General features: G+C 52.5%; 1 protein-coding gene across 3 annotated transcripts in view; it reads left to right on the plus strand.

Annotated features, from left to right (window-relative positions):
- Nucleotides 1-21,158, plus strand: part of RIN3 (Ras and Rab interactor 3) — a 174,930-nt gene that overhangs the window by 119,940 nt on the left and 33,832 nt on the right. For all 3 annotated transcript variants that reach the window (XM_008958212.4, XM_003832783.4, XM_055097966.2), the window contains 2 exons: nucleotides 6,854-6,945; nucleotides 17,166-18,656. In XM_008958212.4, the coding sequence (XP_008956460.1) occupies nucleotides 6,854-6,945; nucleotides 17,166-18,656 (1,583 nt within the window). The remainder of the gene's footprint in view (nucleotides 1-6,853; nucleotides 6,946-17,165; nucleotides 18,657-21,158) is intronic.

Raw genomic sequence — 21,158 nt, forward strand, 5'->3', positions numbered from 1 at the left:
GAAAACACTTCAGAGGGGGTTATCAAATCAGTTTAGTGGGTCATGACTTGTTTCTTTTTAATGAAAAAGTAAACTGGACTAGAAACTATCAGAATCTCATGTAGCTGGAATAAGTCTCATTTTGCTAAACTTTTGTTTTAGTGGTGTGTGCGTGTGTGTGTGTGTTTGTATGTGTGTGTGCATGCACATATGCTGTGTCATGATGTCAAAAGTATTTCTCTCTGGTTACAGAGGTTTGGAAAGCACCAGCTAAAACAGAGACCTCCAGAGAGAGGCGCTGGCTCCCTGGGAAGTTCACAAGCTGACCCTCCAGAGTGTGGGGGAAATGTCAGAATATTTATTCTAAAAATCCCTTTTTTTTTTTTTTTTTTGAGACGAAGTTTCACTATTGTTGCCCAGGCTGGAGTGCAATGGTATGATCTTGGCTCACTGCAACCTCCGCCTCCTGGGTTCAAGCAATTCTCCTGCCTCAGCCTCCCACATAGCTGGGATTACAGGCACCTGCCACCATGCCCTGCTAATTTTTTAAATATTTTTAGTAAAGACTGAGGTTTCACCATGTTGGCCAGGCTGGTCTCAAACTCCTGACCTTCAGGTGATCCACCTGCCTCAGCCTCCCAAAGTGCTGAGATTACAGGCATGAGCCACTGCACCCAGCCAGCTAAAAATCCAATTTTAAAAATTCCCATTGTTGTGAATGCTTTTTAGTGGATTTCATAGTTTATAAGGAAACACACACACATCAGGAAAGTTGCTTAATCTTAATATTTTTTTAATAGCCCTGACCTTGGGGGCCTGTGATTCCCACCGAAGGCTGCATGCACCAGGATCCCCTCAGGAGCTGTTTAAATATGTGGATTCTCAGCTGGGCGTGGTGGCTCACGCCTGTAATCCCAGCACTTTGGGAGGCCGAATCACTGAAGGTCAGGAGTTCAAGACCAGCCTGGACAACATGGTGAAACCCCAGTCTCTACTAAAAATACAAACTTTAGCTGGGGGTGGTTGCAGGCACCTGTAATTCCAGCTGCTTGGGAGATTGAAGCAGGAGAATTGCTTGAACCCAGGAGGCGGAGGTTGCAGTGAGCCGAGATCGCACCACTACACTCCAGCCTGGGTGCCAGAACGAGACTCTATCTAAAAAAAAAAAAAAAGGTGGATTCTCAGCCTACCCCAGACCTGATGCTAGGCACCCTTGGTTGGAAACCTAGCAGTCTGCATTTCTAGCAGCTCCCTAGAGGATTCTGATCCAGACAGTCTGCAGAGTATAAATGGGTATGGTGGCCCCAGTGGAGTCCCTCACAAGTGTCTAGTTCCCTTTGGTTTTTTGTTGTCAGTGAGTGTTCAGGCGGAGGCCCCACCACTCCAGCACCCTATCTGGAGGTTTTTCTTGGCATTTTCCAAGAACTAAGGACTCGGCATTTGGAGATGAATAAGCCGTGCATGGCAGCACCAGTTTCAGACACCTGCCTTCCCCATCTTCACACCCTGCTAATGTTTACTGAGGCATGAAACTGATTTGCCCTCCAGACCCCAAACTGGGCAATTTGCCCAGGCTCCACCTTTGTCACAGAGCAGGAGGGCACCATGAGGACATAATGAAGCTGAGGTTGGAGGACTGGGGTGTTTACTGTCTTTTATTACGGAATTGGGAGGAACCAGTACAGGCTGCTCCATTAGCTTGGGACCATTTACTTCTCAGCTCATCATAGGCATTGATGGAGTGTAAATAGGAGCAAGCTGCGGAAAAGGGGATCAGTTTGGTAAATTCTGTCATTTCTCCAAATATATCTACCTTGTGGCCCAGCAGACTCACATCTAGGAATGTATTCAATAGAAATACTAGCTTGAGGCTGGGCGTGGCGGCTCACACCTGTAATCCCAGCACTTCGGGAGGCTGAGGCAGGCAGATCACTTGAGGTTAGGAGTTTGAGACCAGCCTGGCCAACATAGAGAAAGCCCGTCTCTACTAAAAAATACAAAAATCAGCCGGGCATGGTGGTGCACACCTGTAGTCCCAGCTACTCGGGAGACTGAGGCAGGAGAATCGCTTGAACCCAGGAGGCGGAGGTTGCAGTGAGCTGAGATCACACCACTGCATTCCAGCCTGGGCAATAGAGGGAGAGTCTGTCTCAAAAAAGAAAAAAGGAATACTAGTTTGAGGGCAGAAAGATGATGTGCTCAATTCGTTCTTTGCAGCACAATTGGATCCAGTGGCAATTAGGAAATAATTTTTTGCTAAAAACAAGTAGTCTAGGAGTTACAAGCCTGAACCCTCCATTCAGATGCAGGCATTGTCACTTACAAGCTGTGGGATGGGGCAAGCCACTTAGTCCCTCTGTGCCCCAGTCTTCGGAGCTGCGAGATGAGTGTAAGGAAAGTACCTGCTTTGTGGAGTTGGTAAGAGGATTTAAAGAGCTAATACACGTAAAGTGCTTAAAACTGCTCCTGGACACTTAGTAAGCTCTGTAATGGTTAGCATTGATGAAAGAGGAGAGAGAGGAAGACAGGAAGAAAGAGAGAGGGAGGGAAAGAGAGAGAGAAAGAAAGAAAGCTTGGATGACCATCAAAAGAAGAAAAATAGTAGCTGGGCACAGCGGCTCACGCCTGTAATCCCAACACTTTGGGAGGCCACTGTGTGGATCACCTGAAGTCAGGAGTTTGAGACCAGCCTGGCCAACATGGTGAAAACCCATCTCTACTAAAAATACAAAAATTAGCCAGGCATGGTGGCACACGCCTGTAATCCCAGCTACTTGGGTGGCTGAGGCAGGAGAATTGCTTGGACCTGGGAGGTGGAGGTTGCAGTGAGCCCAGATCATGTCATTGTACTCCAGCCTGGGTGACAGAGCAAGACTCCATCTCAAAAAAATAAAATAAAATAAATGACAGTTATCCCATGGAATACTCTGCAGCACAGAAAAGGAAGCCAGTATACATGTATGGACTTGCTCACTATATAGATCACTTTACTGTTCAGTAGAGAAAGCAAGCTGCAGAGCAATTGATGGAACATAGTGCCATTTTTACTTTTAAAATACATGATGTGGGCCAGGCATGGTGGCTCATGCCTGTAATCCCAGCACTTTGGGAGAAGAAGGCAGGAGGATCACTTGAGGCTGGGAGTTCAAGACAGGCCTGGACAATTTAATGTGACCCTGTCTCTTCAAAAAAATTAAAAATATATAAAAAATAGTAAAATAAATGGTGTATGTGCGTGTGTGCTTGGGCACACGTATGTGTACATTAAAGAAGGGCCAGCAAGTTTACTCTCCAGAGTGTAGACCAGCAGTCCCCAACCTTTTTGGCACCAGGGACCACTTTCGTGGAAGACAATTTTTCCACGGGCCAGGGGTGGGGTGGGGATGGTTTCGGGATGATTCAAGCGCATTACATTTATTGTGCACCTTATTTCTTTCACTATTACATTGAAATATATAATGAAATAATTATGCAACTCACCATCATGTAGTACCAATGGGAGCCCTGAGCTTGTTTTCCTGCAACTAGATGGTCCCATCTGGGGGTGATGGGAGACAGTGACAGATCATCAGGCATTAGAGTCTCAGAAGAAGCACAAAACCTAGACCCCTCACTCACATAGTTCACAGCAGGGTTCACGCTTCTATGAGAATGGAACGCTGCCGCTGATCTGACAGGAGGCAGAGCTCAGGCTGTATGCGAGCGATGGGGAGCGGCTGTCAAGACAGATGAAGCTTTGCTCACTCGCCCGCTGCTCACCTCCTGCTGTGCAGCTCGGTTCCTGACAGGCCATGGCCTAACACCAGTCTATAGCCCAGGGGTTGGGGACCCCTGGGGTAGACAGCAGGACCCTCTGGAGAAGGGAGGACCTGCACATTTTAAGCACTTTTGTATTGTATGACTTTGGCTACAGTAAATCTGTTTCTTTTCTAATTAAAAAAAATCCAACATTTTAACAAATGTTGACAATAGCACTTACATCACAGGATTGCTTCAAGGGTTAAGTGGGATAACAGGGAAAGCTCTTGGTGAGTGACTGATAAAGCTTAACAAGTGATAGTTCCTTTTCCTTAAAAAAAATGTAGTAAGTGGTTTGTGATACTGATTGAAAGTTTTGCCCTGTAGAGAATCAAATTTTATATTGGTATAGATTTTTAAATGTTTCAGTGTTTCTGTCAGAAACTTACTACTGGCTGGGGGTCTTGGGTGAGTTCCTTAACCTCCCTGAGCCTCTGTGTCCTCTGTAAAACAGAGGTACTAATGCCTGCCCTCAAGGTGCCTGTGATTTAGTAAGAATATCACTTAAAGCCTCCAAAACACCTAGCCCCACACCTGACACATAGTAGATGCTCAGCAAACACCCACGTCCTGTGTGTGCTTTCCTCTGGATGGAAGAGGTGCAGTGGTGAATTGGATGGGATGTGGAGAAGCAGAGACGCATGAGACCCTTGCACCCCAGGTCATGGAGGAAGAAGAGTCCATGGTGTGGCCTCGAAGGATGTGTAGAATCTAAGTAGATGTAGGTGCTGGGGATGAGGGGCTATTCCCTCTATGCGTAAGCTCAGAGGTGGGAAATGAGTGGGGCACACCCACTAGAGGAAGATAAGCGTGATCATTTGGGAGCCAGCAGGAGTCCCCCGAGTGTGGGGAAGGGACTGTGGAGGGCGGATGTTGGGGGTGCAAGCCGGAAAGGCAGAGCAAGGCCAGACCAGGGGAGGCCCTGGATGCTGGGGTTCGAGTCTGGGGTGTGACTGCAGCTGCAACTGCAGCAGACTGAGTAAAGTGACAAGGTGGCAGGAGGCTGTCCTGGCAGTCGGGGGGTGGGCACAGATGAGCTGAGCAGCCTCTGCTGGCTATTGTGATACACACGGCGACGGAGGAACCATTGGAAACCCCACTGACAGGCCACCACGTAACTGAAGTAAACTGAGGCAACTTGGGATGAATGTTGCCACCCTTCAAAATTAGAGCTGGGGTTAGTGGTGGTGGGGCAGGGCCTGAGATGGGAGTGCAGCACTGAGGGCCCATCCAGTCTGGCCATCAGAAGACCTCAGGTTGCAGCAGAATCACACAACAATGACAGAAGATGCCAACGTCAGCTGGCCGGTCCCCAGACCATTTGACAGTGGAGAAGCCCAAGGCCACTCCCGAGACCTGAGAAAGGGCCCAGAACCTGTGCCACAGCCTGCCCTGTCCAACTCTTCCATAAACACAAGTGTCCCAGCTCCATCGAAGCACTTCCCAAGGGGCCATGGGGGCACCTGGGAGGCCACAGAAGCCAACATCGCTGAGCAGAGGTTCCCTGGCAGGGGCCAGCCCCATCCCAGGCGGTCTCTGCTCTGCTATGCCTCCAGTTCAGCTCCTGAGTTTGGCAGGCTCCATTCAGCAAATAGCCTTGGAGCCTCGTGGTGAGTGCTAAGCACTGCGGGGCTTTGGAGACCCGGAAGGCAGCCCAGACCCGTTCCAGGAGCTCCCAGGGCTCCCAGCCTCATGTCACCAGGAAGATGAGGTGCAGACAGCAAAGCCATGAAGACCCCAGGGAGGAGGTAGCTCTGGCCGAGGCCATGGTGGGAGGCTCAGCAGATGATGGATGATGGGATTTCAGTGACTGGCATCAGGATTTGGGGAGAAGGTGGACGAAGTGTGAGCAAGGGAGGGTAGAACAGGTTGTGAAGAAAATAGTGGTGGCTGCCAGGTCTTGATAACCACTGCTGGGCACCCTCTCATCCATTCCTGTCTTCACAGAGGAGGAAATGGCCTCAGAGAACAGGGCAGGTGGGATAATGAGGAAGGAGCGGGAGACATGGCTGGAAAGGGGGTCCCCAGGCCTTAAACACTAGGAAGAAACACAGAATCGGGACCACCCATCCTGGGGCCCTGGCAGTGCCACATTCCCCTTCCTGAGCGTGTGAAACAGCTCTGGGCCAAAAGTCAGGAGCCCTGGCCTCAGCACACAGTGTCTTCAACTACCATGTGGGCTGGCCACCCCTTTTCCTTTCCGGGCCCCTGTTTCCCCATTAGTCCGAACTCCTTCTGGAAGATCTCTGGAGGGAACCCTGAACAGTTCCCTGTTGTGACCAAAGTCATCAGATGGACCTGCCTGACTGTGCGTTTGCTGGGAGATGCCTGACTGTGTGCTCGTCAGAGGCTGCCTGACTGTGCGTTTGCTGGGAGATGCCTGACTGTGTGCTCGTCAGAGGCTGCCTGACTGTGCGTTCGTCGGGGGCTGCCTGACTGTGCGTTTGCTGGGAGATGCCTGACTGTGTGTTCGTCGGGGGCTGCCTGACTGTGCGTTTGCTGGGAGATGCCTGACTGTGTGTTCGTCGGGGGCTGCCTGACTGTGCGTTTGCTGGGAGATGCCTGACTGTGTGCTCGTCAGAGGCTGCCTGACTGTGTGTTTGTCGGGGGCTGCCTGACTGTGCGTTTGCTGGGAGATGCCTGACTGTGTGTTCATCGGGGGCTGCCTGACTGCATTTGCTGGGAGATGCCTGACTGTGTGCTCACTGCACATCTCAATGTGCACCAGCAAGGGTCAGAGGGCAGGGAGGGGTGGGCCACTCACTTTACCCTAAAGAATGCCTTTAGAGGAGCTGGCCTGGGCTCAGCAGTCCAGGAAAACCAAGGAGAAGCAGTGACCCCGCCCCGCCACTCCTGAGTAGGGTCTCCACCTCTCTGGGTCCCTGGTGCTGGCTCAGGACCTAGAGTTGACTTGATGCTCCTTCTGCCTCAGAGTCTGCCCCTCAGCTCCAGGGAAGCTTCCAGGCTGTACGGAGACCCTGGCAGCCAGCAGAGATTGCCAGGGCTCTTCCTTTGTGGAGGCTGGGAATGGACACGGTGGCCCCAGACATGACTTCTGCCCCTCGTGTCTTCACAGAGACTTACTGCCCTTCACACTGCGGCTACCCCATGCCATCCTTGAGGCCAGCAGCTTCACGGACCTTGAGACCATCGCCAACCTGGGTCTGGGTGAGTCTTCTCCGAGGGGTCAGGGGAGCTGGTGGGGCGTTAGGAACTGGGGCCCTAGGACTGCCCCAGGGGCCGCCTGTGCAGAGGGACAGCCTGAGTCCCAGCTCCCATGGGACCACCCACACCCCTGCCTCAGGCTGCTGAGCCACGTGGTAGAGAGATTGTCCAGTTTCTAAAGAGTCGCCTCTATCAGCTGCCCAGGACGCCCTGAGGCCCAGCCACGTTTGGTCTAAGGGAGCAGGGCCTGGTCAGGACCAGAGAGGCTGGTGTGGTCCTGGGAGAAGCCGAGCTTTACCCCAGGGCCCTTCTGAGTGGGAGCCAGAGAGCTGGGCCTGGCAGCCACCACAGCCCTGGTCCCTCATCGGGTGGAAAAGCAGCATGAATGTGACCATGAACTTGAGTGTGGCCCTCGCGGGTCCTGTCCTGTGCCCAAACAACGGACCCTAAGCACGCCCTACCCCACCCTTCCGAGTTCCTGAGGGGTAAAGAGGGGAGAGGAAAAGAAGAAGGGGAGGGAGGGCAGGGTGTGTCTGACCCCAGCACTTTCACATAATTATAGGAAGAACTCACGTTTAGTGGGCTCTTCCCATGTATGGGCGATGCCAAGTGCCCTACAAGGAGGCAATCAGCAGGTGCCCACCTAGAATTAGGGCCTCACCTTGCTGGCCCTCAGGAAGCCCAAGCATGCCAAGTCTGTAGCTGCTGAGAGGCCAGGCCACCTGCCTCTTTCAGTGTGCGTTGGGAGCAGAGAATTTTTCTTTTCTTTCTTTCTTTTTTTTTTGAAACAGGGTCTCACTCTGTTGCCCAGGTTGGAGTGCAGTGGCATGATCATGGCTTACCCCAGCCCCAACTTCCCAGGCTCAGGTGATCCTCCCACCTCCACCTCCTGAGTAGCTGGGACTATAGGCGCACACCACCATGCCTGGTTAATTTCGTATATTTTAACATGGGCTCTCCATGTTGCCCAGGCTGGTCTCAAACTCCTGGCCTCAAGCGATCCTCCCACCTTGGCCTCCCAAAGTGCTGGAATTACAGGTGTGAGCCACTGTGCCCGGCCCTGAGAATTTCTTACAGGGAAAGGGAGAGTGTGTTTCACGCAGCTGCTCAGGAGCCGCTGCAGGCCCCAGAGCCTCATAACCTGGGGCCGCCAGGTCACATTTATGAACAAAGCAGTTCATCAACGAGTCTTTAGTAAAACTCAGCCATACATAAGGCCCATAGGACACTGTGCTCCATGGGGCTGAGCACAGTGACCAGAACATTGGTGCCTTGTTCACCAGTGTTGATGGAATGGAAGAAACAGTGACCCAGAGGGCAGAACCAGATCACAGAGGAAGTGAGGGGCAGACCTGGGATCAAAGAAGACACCCCTTGGTTCCCAAGCCAGGCCACTGTTCACCACTCAGAGGGGCCCATCAGGGGCAGCAATGCAACAGACACCACCAGGCAGCCATGGTCAGGGGCCAGGAAGTAGGAGGAGTTCTGGTCCTTGGGTGTTAGCGCTCCATGAGCACTGACTGCGTTCTAACCTCTTTAGCTGCCATTGGCTCATCGCAGCTTCAAACAATCCTATAAAGCAAGTACTATTATTATAATTCCCCTTCTATGGCAGAGGAAACTGAGGCACAAGAGGTTAAGTCATGTCCAGTTTCACACAGCACATGGCAGAGCTTGAATGAACCCAGGCCGTTTAGCTCCCACACCTGCCATCGTCTCATGGTGCCTCTTAACTCTTTTTTTTTTTTGAGTTGGAGTCTCACTCTGTCACCCAGGCTGGAGTGCAGTGGTGCGATCTTGGCTCACTGCAACCTCCACCTCTCAGGTTCAAGCGATTCTTCTGCCTCAGCCTCCCGAGTAGCTGGGACTACAGGCGCATGCCACCACACCTGGCTAATTTTTGTATTTTTAGTAGAGACAGGGTTTCACCATATTGGTCAGGCTGGTCTTGAACTCCTGACCTCATGATCCACCCACCTCGGCCTCCCAAAGTGCTGGGATTACAGGCGTGAGCCACCACACCCGGCCGCCTCTTAGCTCTTTATCCAAATTCTTCTAGGTCTAATTTACCCAGTTATAACCCTAAGGGCAAGTTTTCAGTTGCTTTTGGGAATCAACTTGCTATTAAACTTTGCTTCCCAGAATGTTAGTTGTTGGGCTCCAACCCTCCCAGGATCTTGGATGTGGGACAGGTGACAGTTTTGTAATTTGCACTTTTGTAAGGTGCAGATGACCTCCCCCTAGGGGTTCGATGACACTGACCATTGCAGAGCACTTGGCATTGTCTTATGTCATTTTTGTGCATTTTAAAGATAGAACACTGGCTGGACACAGTGGCTCATGCCTATAATCTCAGCACTTTGGGAGGCCGAGGCGGGCAGATAACCTGAAGTCAGGAGTTCAAGACCAGCCTGGCCAATATGGTGAAACCTCGTCTCTACTAAAAATATAAAAATTAGCTGGGCATAATGGCATGTGCCTGTAATCCCAGCTACTCTGGAGGCTGAGGCAGGAGAATTGCTTGAACCTGGGAGGCGGAGATTGCAGTGAGCTGAGATTGCCCCACTGCACTCCAGCGTGGGCAACAGACTGAGACTCTGCCTCAAAAAAAAAAAAAGTTAGAAGATCAAGTTTTAGCTCTGCTGGGAACCTTGTGTAAAGTGCCCCAGACAAGATTTGCACCAAAGGCTTTCTGTCCTCAGCGGTTCTTGAGCAGCTATGTGAAACATGCTCTCCTTTTCCCTGAAGAAATCCTCAGGGCTGGGCCTGGTGGCTCACACCTGTAAAGTGCCCCAGACAAGATTTGCACTGAGGGCTTTCTGCCTCTGAGGACAGCCTTTCTACTGCTCCTCAGCTGCACCTCCCCACCTTCTCTGTTGTTTTTGCAACGAGCAGTCAATGGCCAGTTTGCAGGCCATGTTGGTAGAGTAAGTGAGATGCATGGCCTCAGTCTATGACACATTGCTGCACCTCTTGACCCCGCTATGGGGTTTAGTCATCCCTAGGACTAACTGCCGGGAGACTCCCTACAGATTCCTCTCACCTGCAAGAGCACAGCTTCTCCTAAGACCTAGGAACACGCTTTTTTTTTTTTTTTTTTAAAAGCGATGTTCCTCCTGGAAGAACTGCATTCCTTTCTGGCACAGACAAGACCTTCTCTCCTGGGAGAGTTTGATCTCAGGCATAAGGAGGAAATGGAGAAGGGAGGTTTCCATTTGGGAAGCCAACAGCAGTTCAGATTCATCTATCAGCACTTACTTCCTAGAGAACAGGATTTAAATGGAAGCTGAGTGTGTTGCAGCTTAGGAGCTGAAGGGATCTGTGCAGACCTGGTGTCCCTGAGTGCTGAAAGACATAAAGCCAGGCTCACCACAATCATTTTCCCCTGGAGCCAAGGAAAGGTTCACTTTACAGTCATCTGAATGGCTGGAGACCCAGGGCACAAGGAGCACATCCTATCAAAGGCCAGAGACCTTGGCCCTGGCATGGGCAGGCTTGGGCCCTGCCAACCTTCGTGTGAAATAGTGATAATAAATATGGAAAGAGCAGCGTTTGTCAAGGGCCCTGACACACCAGGCATTGTGCCTGGCATGTCACACATTGTTCTAGGAAGGGACTTTGGTGGCAAAGAAGTGAAACCCACTCAAACTAGCATCAAAAAGAGACTTAGAGAAAGGATGCCAGGGACCCTCTGAGAAATGGAGATGGAGGGTTAGCTGGGCTTTGTGGGCCATTGCAGCTGCTCTGTCACACGTGCCAGCCCCTTGCTCCCTGCACATGGCCTCCTTGCTGACTCAGGTTCCTACTCCCCTGCTCCCCCGACTAGCAGGGCTCTGACTCAGCTCGCAGCCCCACCTGACCACTGTTCTTCATTCAGATTGTCCAAGGAGAACCAGATGATCCCTGGCCAGCCTAGTGATGAGGCCCTGTGAGCCAGGGGTTACCTTGTATAGTCAGCATTTCAGGGAAGACCAAAAGGACAATGGGAGGCAAATTCATTGCCACATGCCCACACATACATTATCTCATTTATCTATGTAAAAGCCCGTTTTACAGATAAGGAAATGGAAAGTTAAGGAGTCTAAAGGGTTTATTCAGCTATAAAAAGGAATGAAGTGCAGGGACTGACACATGGTGCAGCATGGAATAACCTGGAAAACATGCTAAGTGAAGGGAGCTAATACAAAAGACCACATATGCTACAGTTCCATTTGAATAAAATGTCTAGAATAGGCAAATCCATAGAGACAGAAAGCAGATTGGCGATTGCCAGGGGCTGGATAGAAAGGGGAATGGAGAGTGACTGCTAAATAGGCATGGGCTTTCTTTTGGGGTGATAAAAAATGCCCTAAAGGCCGGGCGCAGTGGCTCACGCCTGTAATCCCAGAACTGTGGGAGGCCAAGGCGGGCAGATCACGAGGTCAGGAGTTTGAGATCAGCCTGGACAACATGGTGAAACCCCATCTTTACTAAAAATTCAAAGATTAGCCGGGCTTGATGTCACATGCCTATAATCCTAACCTCAGGAGGTTGAGGCAGGAGAATCACTTGAACTCGGGAAGTGGAGATTGCAGTGAGCCAAGATCATGCCATTGCACTCCAGCCTGGGTGACAGAACGAGACTCTCTCTCAAAAAAAAAAAAAAAAAAAAAAAGCTCTAAAATTGATTGCGGTGAGAGTTGCACAACTCAGTGAATACACTGAAAAACACGGGCATGTTTTTTAAATGAGTGAACTCTGTGGTATGGGAGTGGTATCTCAATAAAGCTATTATCCAGAGAGAGAAAGAGAGATCGACTAAAGGGCTTTCCTCATTTTGGGATGTAAACAAAAGCTGAATTCATACTCAGGGCTTGCTTAGTTTGAACTCCGTGCTCTGCCTGCGCTATGCCCTGATTCTCAGCCAGCCTTGCTCACCACTTCCCGCCCCTCGGCCCTTTCCTCCACTTGCCGTGCCTGCAGTGGAAAACAGCATGGCGCCCTTTTGCCAGGGAAGCCTGGATTTGGCATTGGGATAGGCAGGGTAGTGGGCCCCACCCTCTGCACCATGCCCTCCACATGCCCGCCATGTGCTGCTTTTTCTTATGACACTTTTTCGTCTTATAATAAAAGTCAAGCATGTTGTGTTTGTTTGTTTGTTGTTTGAGATGGAGTCTCACTCTTTTTGCCCAGGCTGGAGTGCAGTGGCACGATCTCAGCTCACTGCTACCTCTGCCTCCCGGGTTTAAACGATTCTCCTGCCTCAGCCTCTGGAGTAGAGTAGCTGGGATTGCAGGCACCTGCCACCACGCCTGACTAATTTTTGTATTTTTAGTAGAGATGGAGTTTCACCATGTTGACCAGGCTGGTCTTGAACTCCTGACCTCAGGTGATCCGGCCCGCCTCGGCCTCCCAAAGTGCTGGGATTACAGGCGTGAGCCACAGCTCCCGGCCATGTGTGTTTGTTTTTAACTGACAAGACCAGAAAAGCCTGAGGATGAAAACCACATATAATCTCACCCCTGCTGCAAGTTCGGGGTGTGTTTCCTTCCAGTTTCTTTTCCTTAATACACCTAGACGCAACTGAAAATACAGTTTTGGTTTCTTGCCTTCTGATTTTGTGCGAAAATATTTGTGACTTTCAGTTTTTTCCCTAGAGCCCAGAGCCAAGGAATGTCTAGTTAAGGCTAAAGATTTACTGGGTTTCCAGTCCGCTGGATGATCTTGTAGTTACGGGAAGTTCATGAGGCATATGTGTTTCTTATCATTAGTGTCATCAGTTTTATTTGTTTGGCATGCCACTCGTTTTCCTATGAGAAGAATGCAACAAATGTCCAAAGAGTTGCACCAGGCCTGCTGTTGAGATAGGGATGATGTTGCTGAAACTCAGCTATTGACTTGCAGGCCGAGTGCCATGTGATGGCTCACAGTGTGCCTTCATGAGCCGACGTAAGAAAGTCCAAATTCGGACTTGGAAAAGCCAGCGTTCGAAAGTGCAGGCTATATAAGGTGTAATCTTGGACTTTAAGAGCTTACCAGTTAGTCAAGGCCAGAAAACTAACATAAGGAGGAGCAATTCAGCCCTCAACTATATTCAGCAGTTGATTATAAGTGTCCAAGGAATTTAGAGAATAGGGATTACTCGCAGTGGTTTTCAAACATGTTACAGTGTGTGTGTGTTTAATACTTTAAAAATATGTTTAGGAAAGGCATCTGTTCCGTGGCTCTTCCAAGTTTGCTTATAACTTGCTTTTTCCTTTACATCAGATGATGAGCATTTTCCTAGTTATTAATAATTCATTGAAAACTTGACTTTGACTGACCGTTTAACAGCCTCTGTCTTTGGGATGCCACATGAATATTTATTCACTGGCCTTGTTGGATTTTTTAGTGTTTCCGTGGCATCTGGAACACTTTGCCTTTACTCATCCCCTTCCTGTCCTGCCACCAGCCCCAAGCTCCCCAGGGGTAGAGTCTGAGTTTGCCCTCAGGACCTACAGCCCAGCCTGTGATGTGGCCCAGGTTCTCTGAGGGTAGAAAGAGTGGGCATCTGGCAAGAGGTGTCCCCAGCCAACGCTCAACAGGCCTTGGGGCCAGCAAAATCGTGGCCTCAGTCTGAGGCCAGGGCAAGGATGGGCCCTTCTTTAGGGGAACTCCTGCAGCAGAGCCAAGGCTCAGTATGGTGCCTTTGGGGACTGGACCCCACAGCTTTGCCAACCAAACCACTAGGATTGCATGACACAGGGTTCCGTTTCTCCCCTGGCCTTGGCGTTCTCAGGCTGCAGAGAAAGTTACTCATTTCCCTTTTTTTTGTTTTTTTGTTTTTTTTTTTTGGAGCATAAAGCCCTGCAATGCCACTGTGGTTCCCTAACAGGCCCCAAGACCCCAGGATGCAGCCCATTAGCTCCTGGCTTCCCCCACTCCTTGGAGTCACATTGGCTTTGAGACCTTTGCCCTGCCAGGGTTTGCCAGGGTGCAAACCCCAGGCCTGTCTTGGGGCAGGGAAGCTGTGTCCCAGGTACCCAGGCCGAGAGCCTATTTGCCTGAACCCGTGTCTGCTCTGTTCCTGCCAAAATCCACACCTGAGCAATGGGAAATGTTGTCTTGTGTTCTGTGCCTAATGGAGCCATCCTGTCCCGTGGCAGGCTGCCCGGCTGGTGACCCATCCGTTTATGGGGCTCCTCTGCCCTCCTTCCTGCCTCCTCTCACTGTTTTGTCTTTACACATCCTCCCGTGGTTCAGGTTGTCCCCATCTTGCCATTGAAACTAACCTTGCCTGTGTCCCCTTCCTCAGAGGCCTGACTCTCCACTCTGGCTAAGCTAATCTACTCATGGGTGCCAAGGGGCTGACATTGGGCCCCTGCTCTGGGCCAAGCACTGTCTCAGGTGCTGGGAATACTCAGACAGCTGAAAGATTTGACTGCCTTCTGGAAACTCTGAGTCTGGTAGGAAAGTCAGGCAAAAAACAGAGAATTACAGTCCCAGTGATGGTCACTGCTGTCACAGGCATATCAGAGCTGCAGGAACACAGGCAGGATGGGCAAGGCCTGAGCACATCAGGGAGGCGCTACCAGACAGGTCGCATTTGACCTGAGCCCTGAAGGATGAGTAAGCATTAGCCAGGTGGAGAGGGTGGGAAAAGGATTCCATGCAGAGGGAATAGCATTAGCCAAGACCTGCTGGTGGGGCAGCGCATGGCACGTGGAGGAAGGAGTGAACGGCAGATAGAGTGGAGTGAAGACTCGGTAGATGATGCCAGAGAAGATGTGCAGGGGCCAGGTCCTGCAGACTCGAATGCCAGGCTAAAGGGTTGCAAGCGATTCTCTACAGAGAACCACCAAGGGCCTGCCGTATGCCCAGCCCAGGACCTCAGGAGGAGAATGGAGCAGAGGGGGCGGCTACAGCTGTGATCTGGGTGAGCAGTCATGGGGTGTCCCGGCGCCAGTGGGCAGTTCTATATGTTATCTACCCCCATGACACCACCTTCACCCACAGGAAGAGTCTGGAGGTGGGCACCGGGGGTCTCAGCTCACATGTGGGGCTGCTGCCCAGTTACCCTGGGATCAGTCTGGCTGCCTGCTTCTCCTTGCTAGGAAAACTCCCAAGGAGGCAACTTTGTTGGGCCTGTGTAGACATGGGCACAGTGCTTCAAACACTCACTCCAGGGGCCTGTGTAGACATGGGCACAGTGCTTCAAACACTCACTCCAGGGGCCTGGGTAGACATGGGCACAGTGCTTCAAACACTCACTGCAGGGGCCAGAACATGTATGTACTCGAGGCAAGGTGCCTGGGAGAGTGAGGCATACATGGAGGAGCCATGAGCTGCCCAAGAAAGCAAAGGGCCCCGGCAGTCACAAAGAGCAGCTCGTCCAGGCCCTGGGAGAGGCCGCTCTGGATACCATGTCCTCGGTGACTGTGATGGGCACAGAGCTTTGCACATTGGAAAGAGTCACAGGAAAGGTTGTCATGCTTGTTAGTGTGATGAGACCTGGTCTCTCTCCACTGGCTGTGATATTCAGGCAGCCAGACACAGGGTATCTGCCCAGGACAGGGCTGGGAGGTGCACCTCAGAGGGGTGCACACAGCTGGTGGGTCGCAGTTAACTTCCGGTCTGTTTCTTCAGTCCCTTTGTCCTGGAAAGGCACCTGCTTACCCTGATTGCATTGGTGACCCCAGCCAGCAAGATGGCAAATGCCTACATCCCTGATAGTGCCCACCTCTTAGAGCGAGCACACGCTTGGCTGCTCCAGGCCATCTTGTGAGGTCTCCTTTCAACATCAAGAGCCTGTTGTGTTGTTGCCACATCCTGAGTTCTGGGCTGCAAGCCACCCTGCTACTCACTGATGCCGGGAGAGCAACCAAAATATGGGAAGTGTCGCAAGTTCCTATGAAGGAAGGCCGCCTAACACGGAGGCTAAACACACAGGCTGTAGAACCAGCCCGACCTGGTCAAATCCCAGCGTCTCACTCCCCGATCCGGTGACACAGGGCGAGTGCTTTCATGTTTCTGAGCCTCTTACCCTCATCTGTGAACTGGGGGCAAGGCCTATGATCAGGGGTCGGCAAGATAACCCAGGTAAAGCAAGGAGCCCGTGGGCTCACGCACAGCAAGAACGCCATGGATGTTTGCTCCTCTGATTATCCTTGATGTTATTTTCCATAGTTTTCTTAAGGGTGAATTCCTCCCAGGAGTGAAGAGCCCTGGGTGAAAGGCTGGCTGCACCAATTCACAAGGAACTCTGCATCTACCTGGGTCATCCTCTATCCAGCTCCAAACCTAGCAGGCTGAACAAGACCTGGGACCCTTGTTTCTCTCCAGGAGGAAGCTTGAGTGAACGCAGGGTGGCCTATGCACCGACTGCAATTGTTCCCAAGATGTAGCATCCCTGTGTGCTCTTTGGAGGGTCCTGAGCCTCCGTCAGATGCTTGGCAGAGTGTGGTCCCCACGGATCAAGATTGCCTGTCCCTAGCCTGCTTTGGTGGCCACAGCCATGACCGAGCCCCTGGGGACTGGGTCAGTAGAGAGGCACACACTGGAACTCAGCTCTGCGGTGCAGGAGCCTTGGCTTCCCCTGACTGGGGCAGACGACCAGCTTCTTATTTTAAGCTCGAGATTGACTGGAGTCAGAATCACTTTGTGGTGGGTGGCTGCTCCCCGCTTGGACAGCTGGGTCTGATCTCGCTGGCCACAATCCATAGGTTCGTCCTTCCCACATATAATAACCATAGAGGCCAAAACAGGCCCAATGTTCCTTCCTCCTCGCATGCCTGTGATGTGTGTACTGTTGTGACCCCATTTTAGGGATGACTAGACTGAGGCCTAGGAAGGTCAAACCACCTGCCCCAGAGCACCCAGCTGGTTGGCCGCAGGAATTCCAGGCCTTCCGTCCCCTGTGCTCTCACCATGCCTTCCCCACGGCTCCAGAGCACAGTGTTGTCACCCCCCACCCTGTGTCATCAATGCCCTCCAATGTGGGCTCTCACACCAAGGAAGAGAACTGAAGCTGAGCTTATCACATCACCCCCGGCCCCACCCTACACTGCTGGGGAGGACTGAGTGGGGCTTCCCCTCTAGAGGCAGGAAGTGGTGGGAGAGGTTTGAAAGCGTCCAAGAGGGGAAAACAACCTCGGAGTAGTGAAGCAAATGCCTTGAACAGCCCTCCCACCCGTGGACCCCGCCCAGCACAGCAACACCTAGTCCCTGGCACAGACTGACCCCCTGCCCCTCTCTTGCTTCCACAGGTTTCTGGGACTCCTCGCTGAATCCTCCACAAGAAAGAGGGAAGCCAGCAGAGCCCCCAAGAGACCGGGCCCCCGGATTCCCCCTAGTCTCCAGCCTCAGGCCCACAGCCCATGACGCAAACTGTGCCTGTGAAATCGAGCTGTCGGTAGGAAATGACCGCCTGTGGTTTGTGAATCCTATTTTCATCGAGGACTGCAGCAGCACCCTGCCCACCGACCAGCCACCTCTTGGAAATTGCCCTGCACGCCCTTTGCCGCCCACCTCTGATGCTACCTCACCCACCTCCAGGTGGGCCCCACGCCGCCCACCACCCCCTCCCCCAGTGCTGCCCCTGCAGCCCTGCAGCCCAGCCCAGCCCCCTCTGCTCCCTGCTCTTGCCCCCGCCCCTGCCTGTCCTTTGCCCACCTCTCCCCCAGTGCCTGCCCCCCACGTCACACCCCATGCCCCAGGTCCCCCAGACCATCCGAACCAGCCGCCCATGACGACCTGCGAGAGACTCCCATGCCCCACTGCAGGCCTGGGCCCCCTCAGGGAGGAAGCGATGAAGCCAGGGGCAGCCTCCAGTCCCTTGCAGCAGGCCCCCGCCCCGCCACTGCCTGCGAAGAACCTTCCCACTGCCCCTCCCAGACGCCGCGTTTCCGAGAGGGTGTCCTTAGAAGACCAAAGTCCAGGGATGGCGGCAGAGGGGGACCAGCTCAGCCTGCCTCCCCAAGGGACCTCAGACGGCCCTGAGGACACACCCCGGGAGAGCACGGAGCAAGGCCAGGACACAGAGGTGAAAGCCAGCGATCCCGACAGCATGCCGGAGCTGCCCAGGACGGCCAAACAACCCCCAGTCCCGCCCCCCAGGAAAAAACGGATCTCTCGACAACTGGCCTCGACCCTCCCAGCTCCCTTAGAGAACGCTGAGCTCTGCACACAGGCTTTGGCCTTGGAGACACCCACGCCGGGTCCACCCAGAGAGGGCCAAAGCCCTGCTTCTCAGGCTGGGAATCAGCACCCTCCTGCCCAGGCCACTGCCCATTCCCAGAGCTCTCCAGAGTTTAAGGGCTCCCTGGCCTCCCTCTCAGACAGCTTGGGGGTGTCTGTCATGGCCACCGACCAGGACTCCTACTCCACCAGCAGCACGGAGGAGGAGCTGGAGCAGTTCAGCAGCCCCAGCGTGAAGAAGAAGCCCTCCATGATCCTGGGCAAGGCTCGGCACCGGCTGAGCTTTGCCAGTTTCAGCAGCATGTTCCACGCTTTCCTCTCCAACAACCGCAAGCTGTACAAGAAGGTGGTGGAGCTGGCGCAGGACAAGGCCTCGTACTTTGGCAGCCTGGTGCAGGACTACAAGGTGTACAGCCTGGAGATGATGGCGCGCCAGACCTCCAGCACGGAGATGCTGCAGGAGATTCGCACCATGATGACCCAGCTCAAGAGCTACCTGCTGCAGAGCACCGAGCTCAAGGCCCTGGTGGACCCCGCCCTGCACTCCGAGGAGGAGCTCGGTCAGTGCCCTGGGAGGAGGTGGCAGGGAAGAGAGGGCGGTGGGGCTCACAGACTCAGGAACCCCTTAGGACAAAAGAGGCCTATGCAGTGGACGCTGTTGGTGCCCACCCCCCATCCCTTCCTGGGCACCAGGAACTTTCTCTGGCTGCTGCAAGGTAGGCTGCTAATGGTGCCCGGCTCCCCCACTTTCCTAGAGAATTGACCTTGACTGTATAGGATCTGTATTATCTGCACCCTCTCTTCCACCATCAGGGGCCCACTGCCAATTACTCCCTGCCATGGGGGACAAAGACTGGCCCCTTGGCCTCAAGCAGGACCACTGTGTGGTGCAGTTTATGCTCTAGGGCCCGGCGAGATCTGGCTGAGGCTGAGAGTTCATCCTTGCTCAAGCTCGCTCTGCGGCTTCCCACTGCTCTCACTCTCTGTCTTCTGAGAGTCTCCACAGTGAAATCATATGCACCCAGATCCCTCTTTCACGCTTTGCTTTCAGGGAACCAGCCCAAAACAGCTCACTCCTCTGACCACCCCTTCTAAAGTAGCCCCTAGCCTTCCCCACCCTCACCAGCCTCGAATCCAATAATTATCAAAGCTTTTTCCGATTGTGGTTCATGGTGAGAAGTAGTTGTGAACAACCACACGCCTACGTATATTAAAAATATTCAGGCCAGGCGCACTGGCTCAAGCCTATAATCCCAGCACTCTGGGAGGCCAAGGCAGGAGGATCGCTTGATCCCAGGAGTTCGAGACCAGCCTGGGCAACATGGCAAAACCCCGTCTCTACAAAAAATACAAAAATTAGCCAGGCATGGAGGCACGCACCTGTAGTCTCATCTATTTGGGAGGCTGAGGCAGGAGGATTGCTTGAGCCCTGAAGGCCAAGGCTGCAAAGAACCAACATCTTGCCACTGTACTCCAGTCTGGGTGACAGAGCGAAACCCTGTCTCAAAAAGAAAAAAATAGCTGGGCGTGGTGGCTCATGCCTGTAATCTCAGCACTTTGGGAGGCTGAGGTGGGTGGATCACTTGAGGTCAAGAGTTCGAGACCAGCCTGGCCAACATGGTGAAACCCCGTCTCTACTAAAAATACAAAAATTAGCCAGGTGTGGTGGCGCATGCCTATAATCCCAGCTACTCGGGAGGCTGAGGCAGAAGAATTGCTTGAACCTGGGAGGCAGAGGTTGCAGTGAGCCGAGATTGTGCCATTGCGCTCCAGCCTGGGCAACAAGAGCAAAACTCTGTCTAAAAAGAAAAGAAAAAAATACATTCTGTCAGTTCGCACTGCTGCAGCCAAAAAGTGGTTGCTAAACATTGAGCTGCTTCTGAGCTAGTTGGTAAATAGTTACTGCCCCAGCCGTCCCCTGGTGTCCCTAAGCCTCTCCTTCCCCACCCAATAATGAAAGAGTCAGTGCTGGGTACGGTAAGGGACACGTGAGCCTCTGAACACAGTAGCTTCGTAGTGAATGTTTCTTAGAAAAGGAGCTTCAGGTGTTCCTTTCCCAGGGCTACTGGATTTTGCTAGCAGACTCCTGAAAACGAATAGGTTTGCCAGGCCACAGGATTCATGATGGCGTTTCAGGTGTGGTGAGGGGTGATGGGATTGAGATCTGAGGCCAGTGCTGTGTGTGTGTCTGCACAGGGCCCTGTAAGCAGATAGTCGACAAAGAGTTATTGGGCACCCAACTCCGCATCAGGTGCTGGCTCAGATATAGAGACAGAGGTGAGCAAAGCACTCAAAAGTTTCTGCCTGCAGGGAGCTTACGGTCTATCAGAGGTGACAGGCAATCAGCAAGAAGGATGAGTAGGGCCGGGTGCAGTGGCTCATGCCTGTAATCCCAGCACGTTGGGAGGCGGGTGGATCACCTAAGGTCAGGAGTTTGAGACCAGCCTGGCCAACATGGTGAAACCCCGTCTCTACTGAAAATACAAAAATTAGCCAGGTGTGGCGGCGCACACCTGTAATCCCAGCTACTCGGGAGGCTGAGGCAGGAGAATTGCTTGAACCAGGGAGGCAGAGGTTGCAGTGAGCCCAGATTGTGCCACTGCACTCCAGCCTGGGCAACAGAGCGAGACTTTGTCTCAAAAAAATAAAAGTTAAAAAAAAAAATAGAAAAATTAACTGGGCATGGTGGTGTGTGCCTGTAGTCCCAGTTACTCAGGTGGCTGAGGCACAAGAATTGCTTGAATCCAGGAGGCAGAGATTGCAGTGAGCCAAGATTGTGCCACTGCACTCCAGCCTGGGCAACAGAGCGAGACTCCGTCTCAAGAAGGAAAGAGAGAGACAGAGAGAGAGAGAGAGAGAGAAGAGTAAAGTATAGTGTAAGGAGACACATTAGTGAGTGCATGTGGATGGAAGTGAGGTCAGGAGGCTGTTGGGGGGCAGGACCCCAAGGACCTTGTGAGCCTCTCTATCAACCTGACTTTTCCCGTATGTGAGATGGGGTCGTGCAGGGTTCACATCCAAGGGTGAGTGACCTCACTCACATGTGAACAACATCACTCTGG

The sequence above is a fragment of the Pan paniscus genome, chromosome 15 (genome assembly GCF_029289425.2).
Source record: "Pan paniscus chromosome 15, NHGRI_mPanPan1-v2.0_pri, whole genome shotgun sequence".
NCBI lineage: Eukaryota > Metazoa > Chordata > Mammalia > Primates > Hominidae > Pan > Pan paniscus.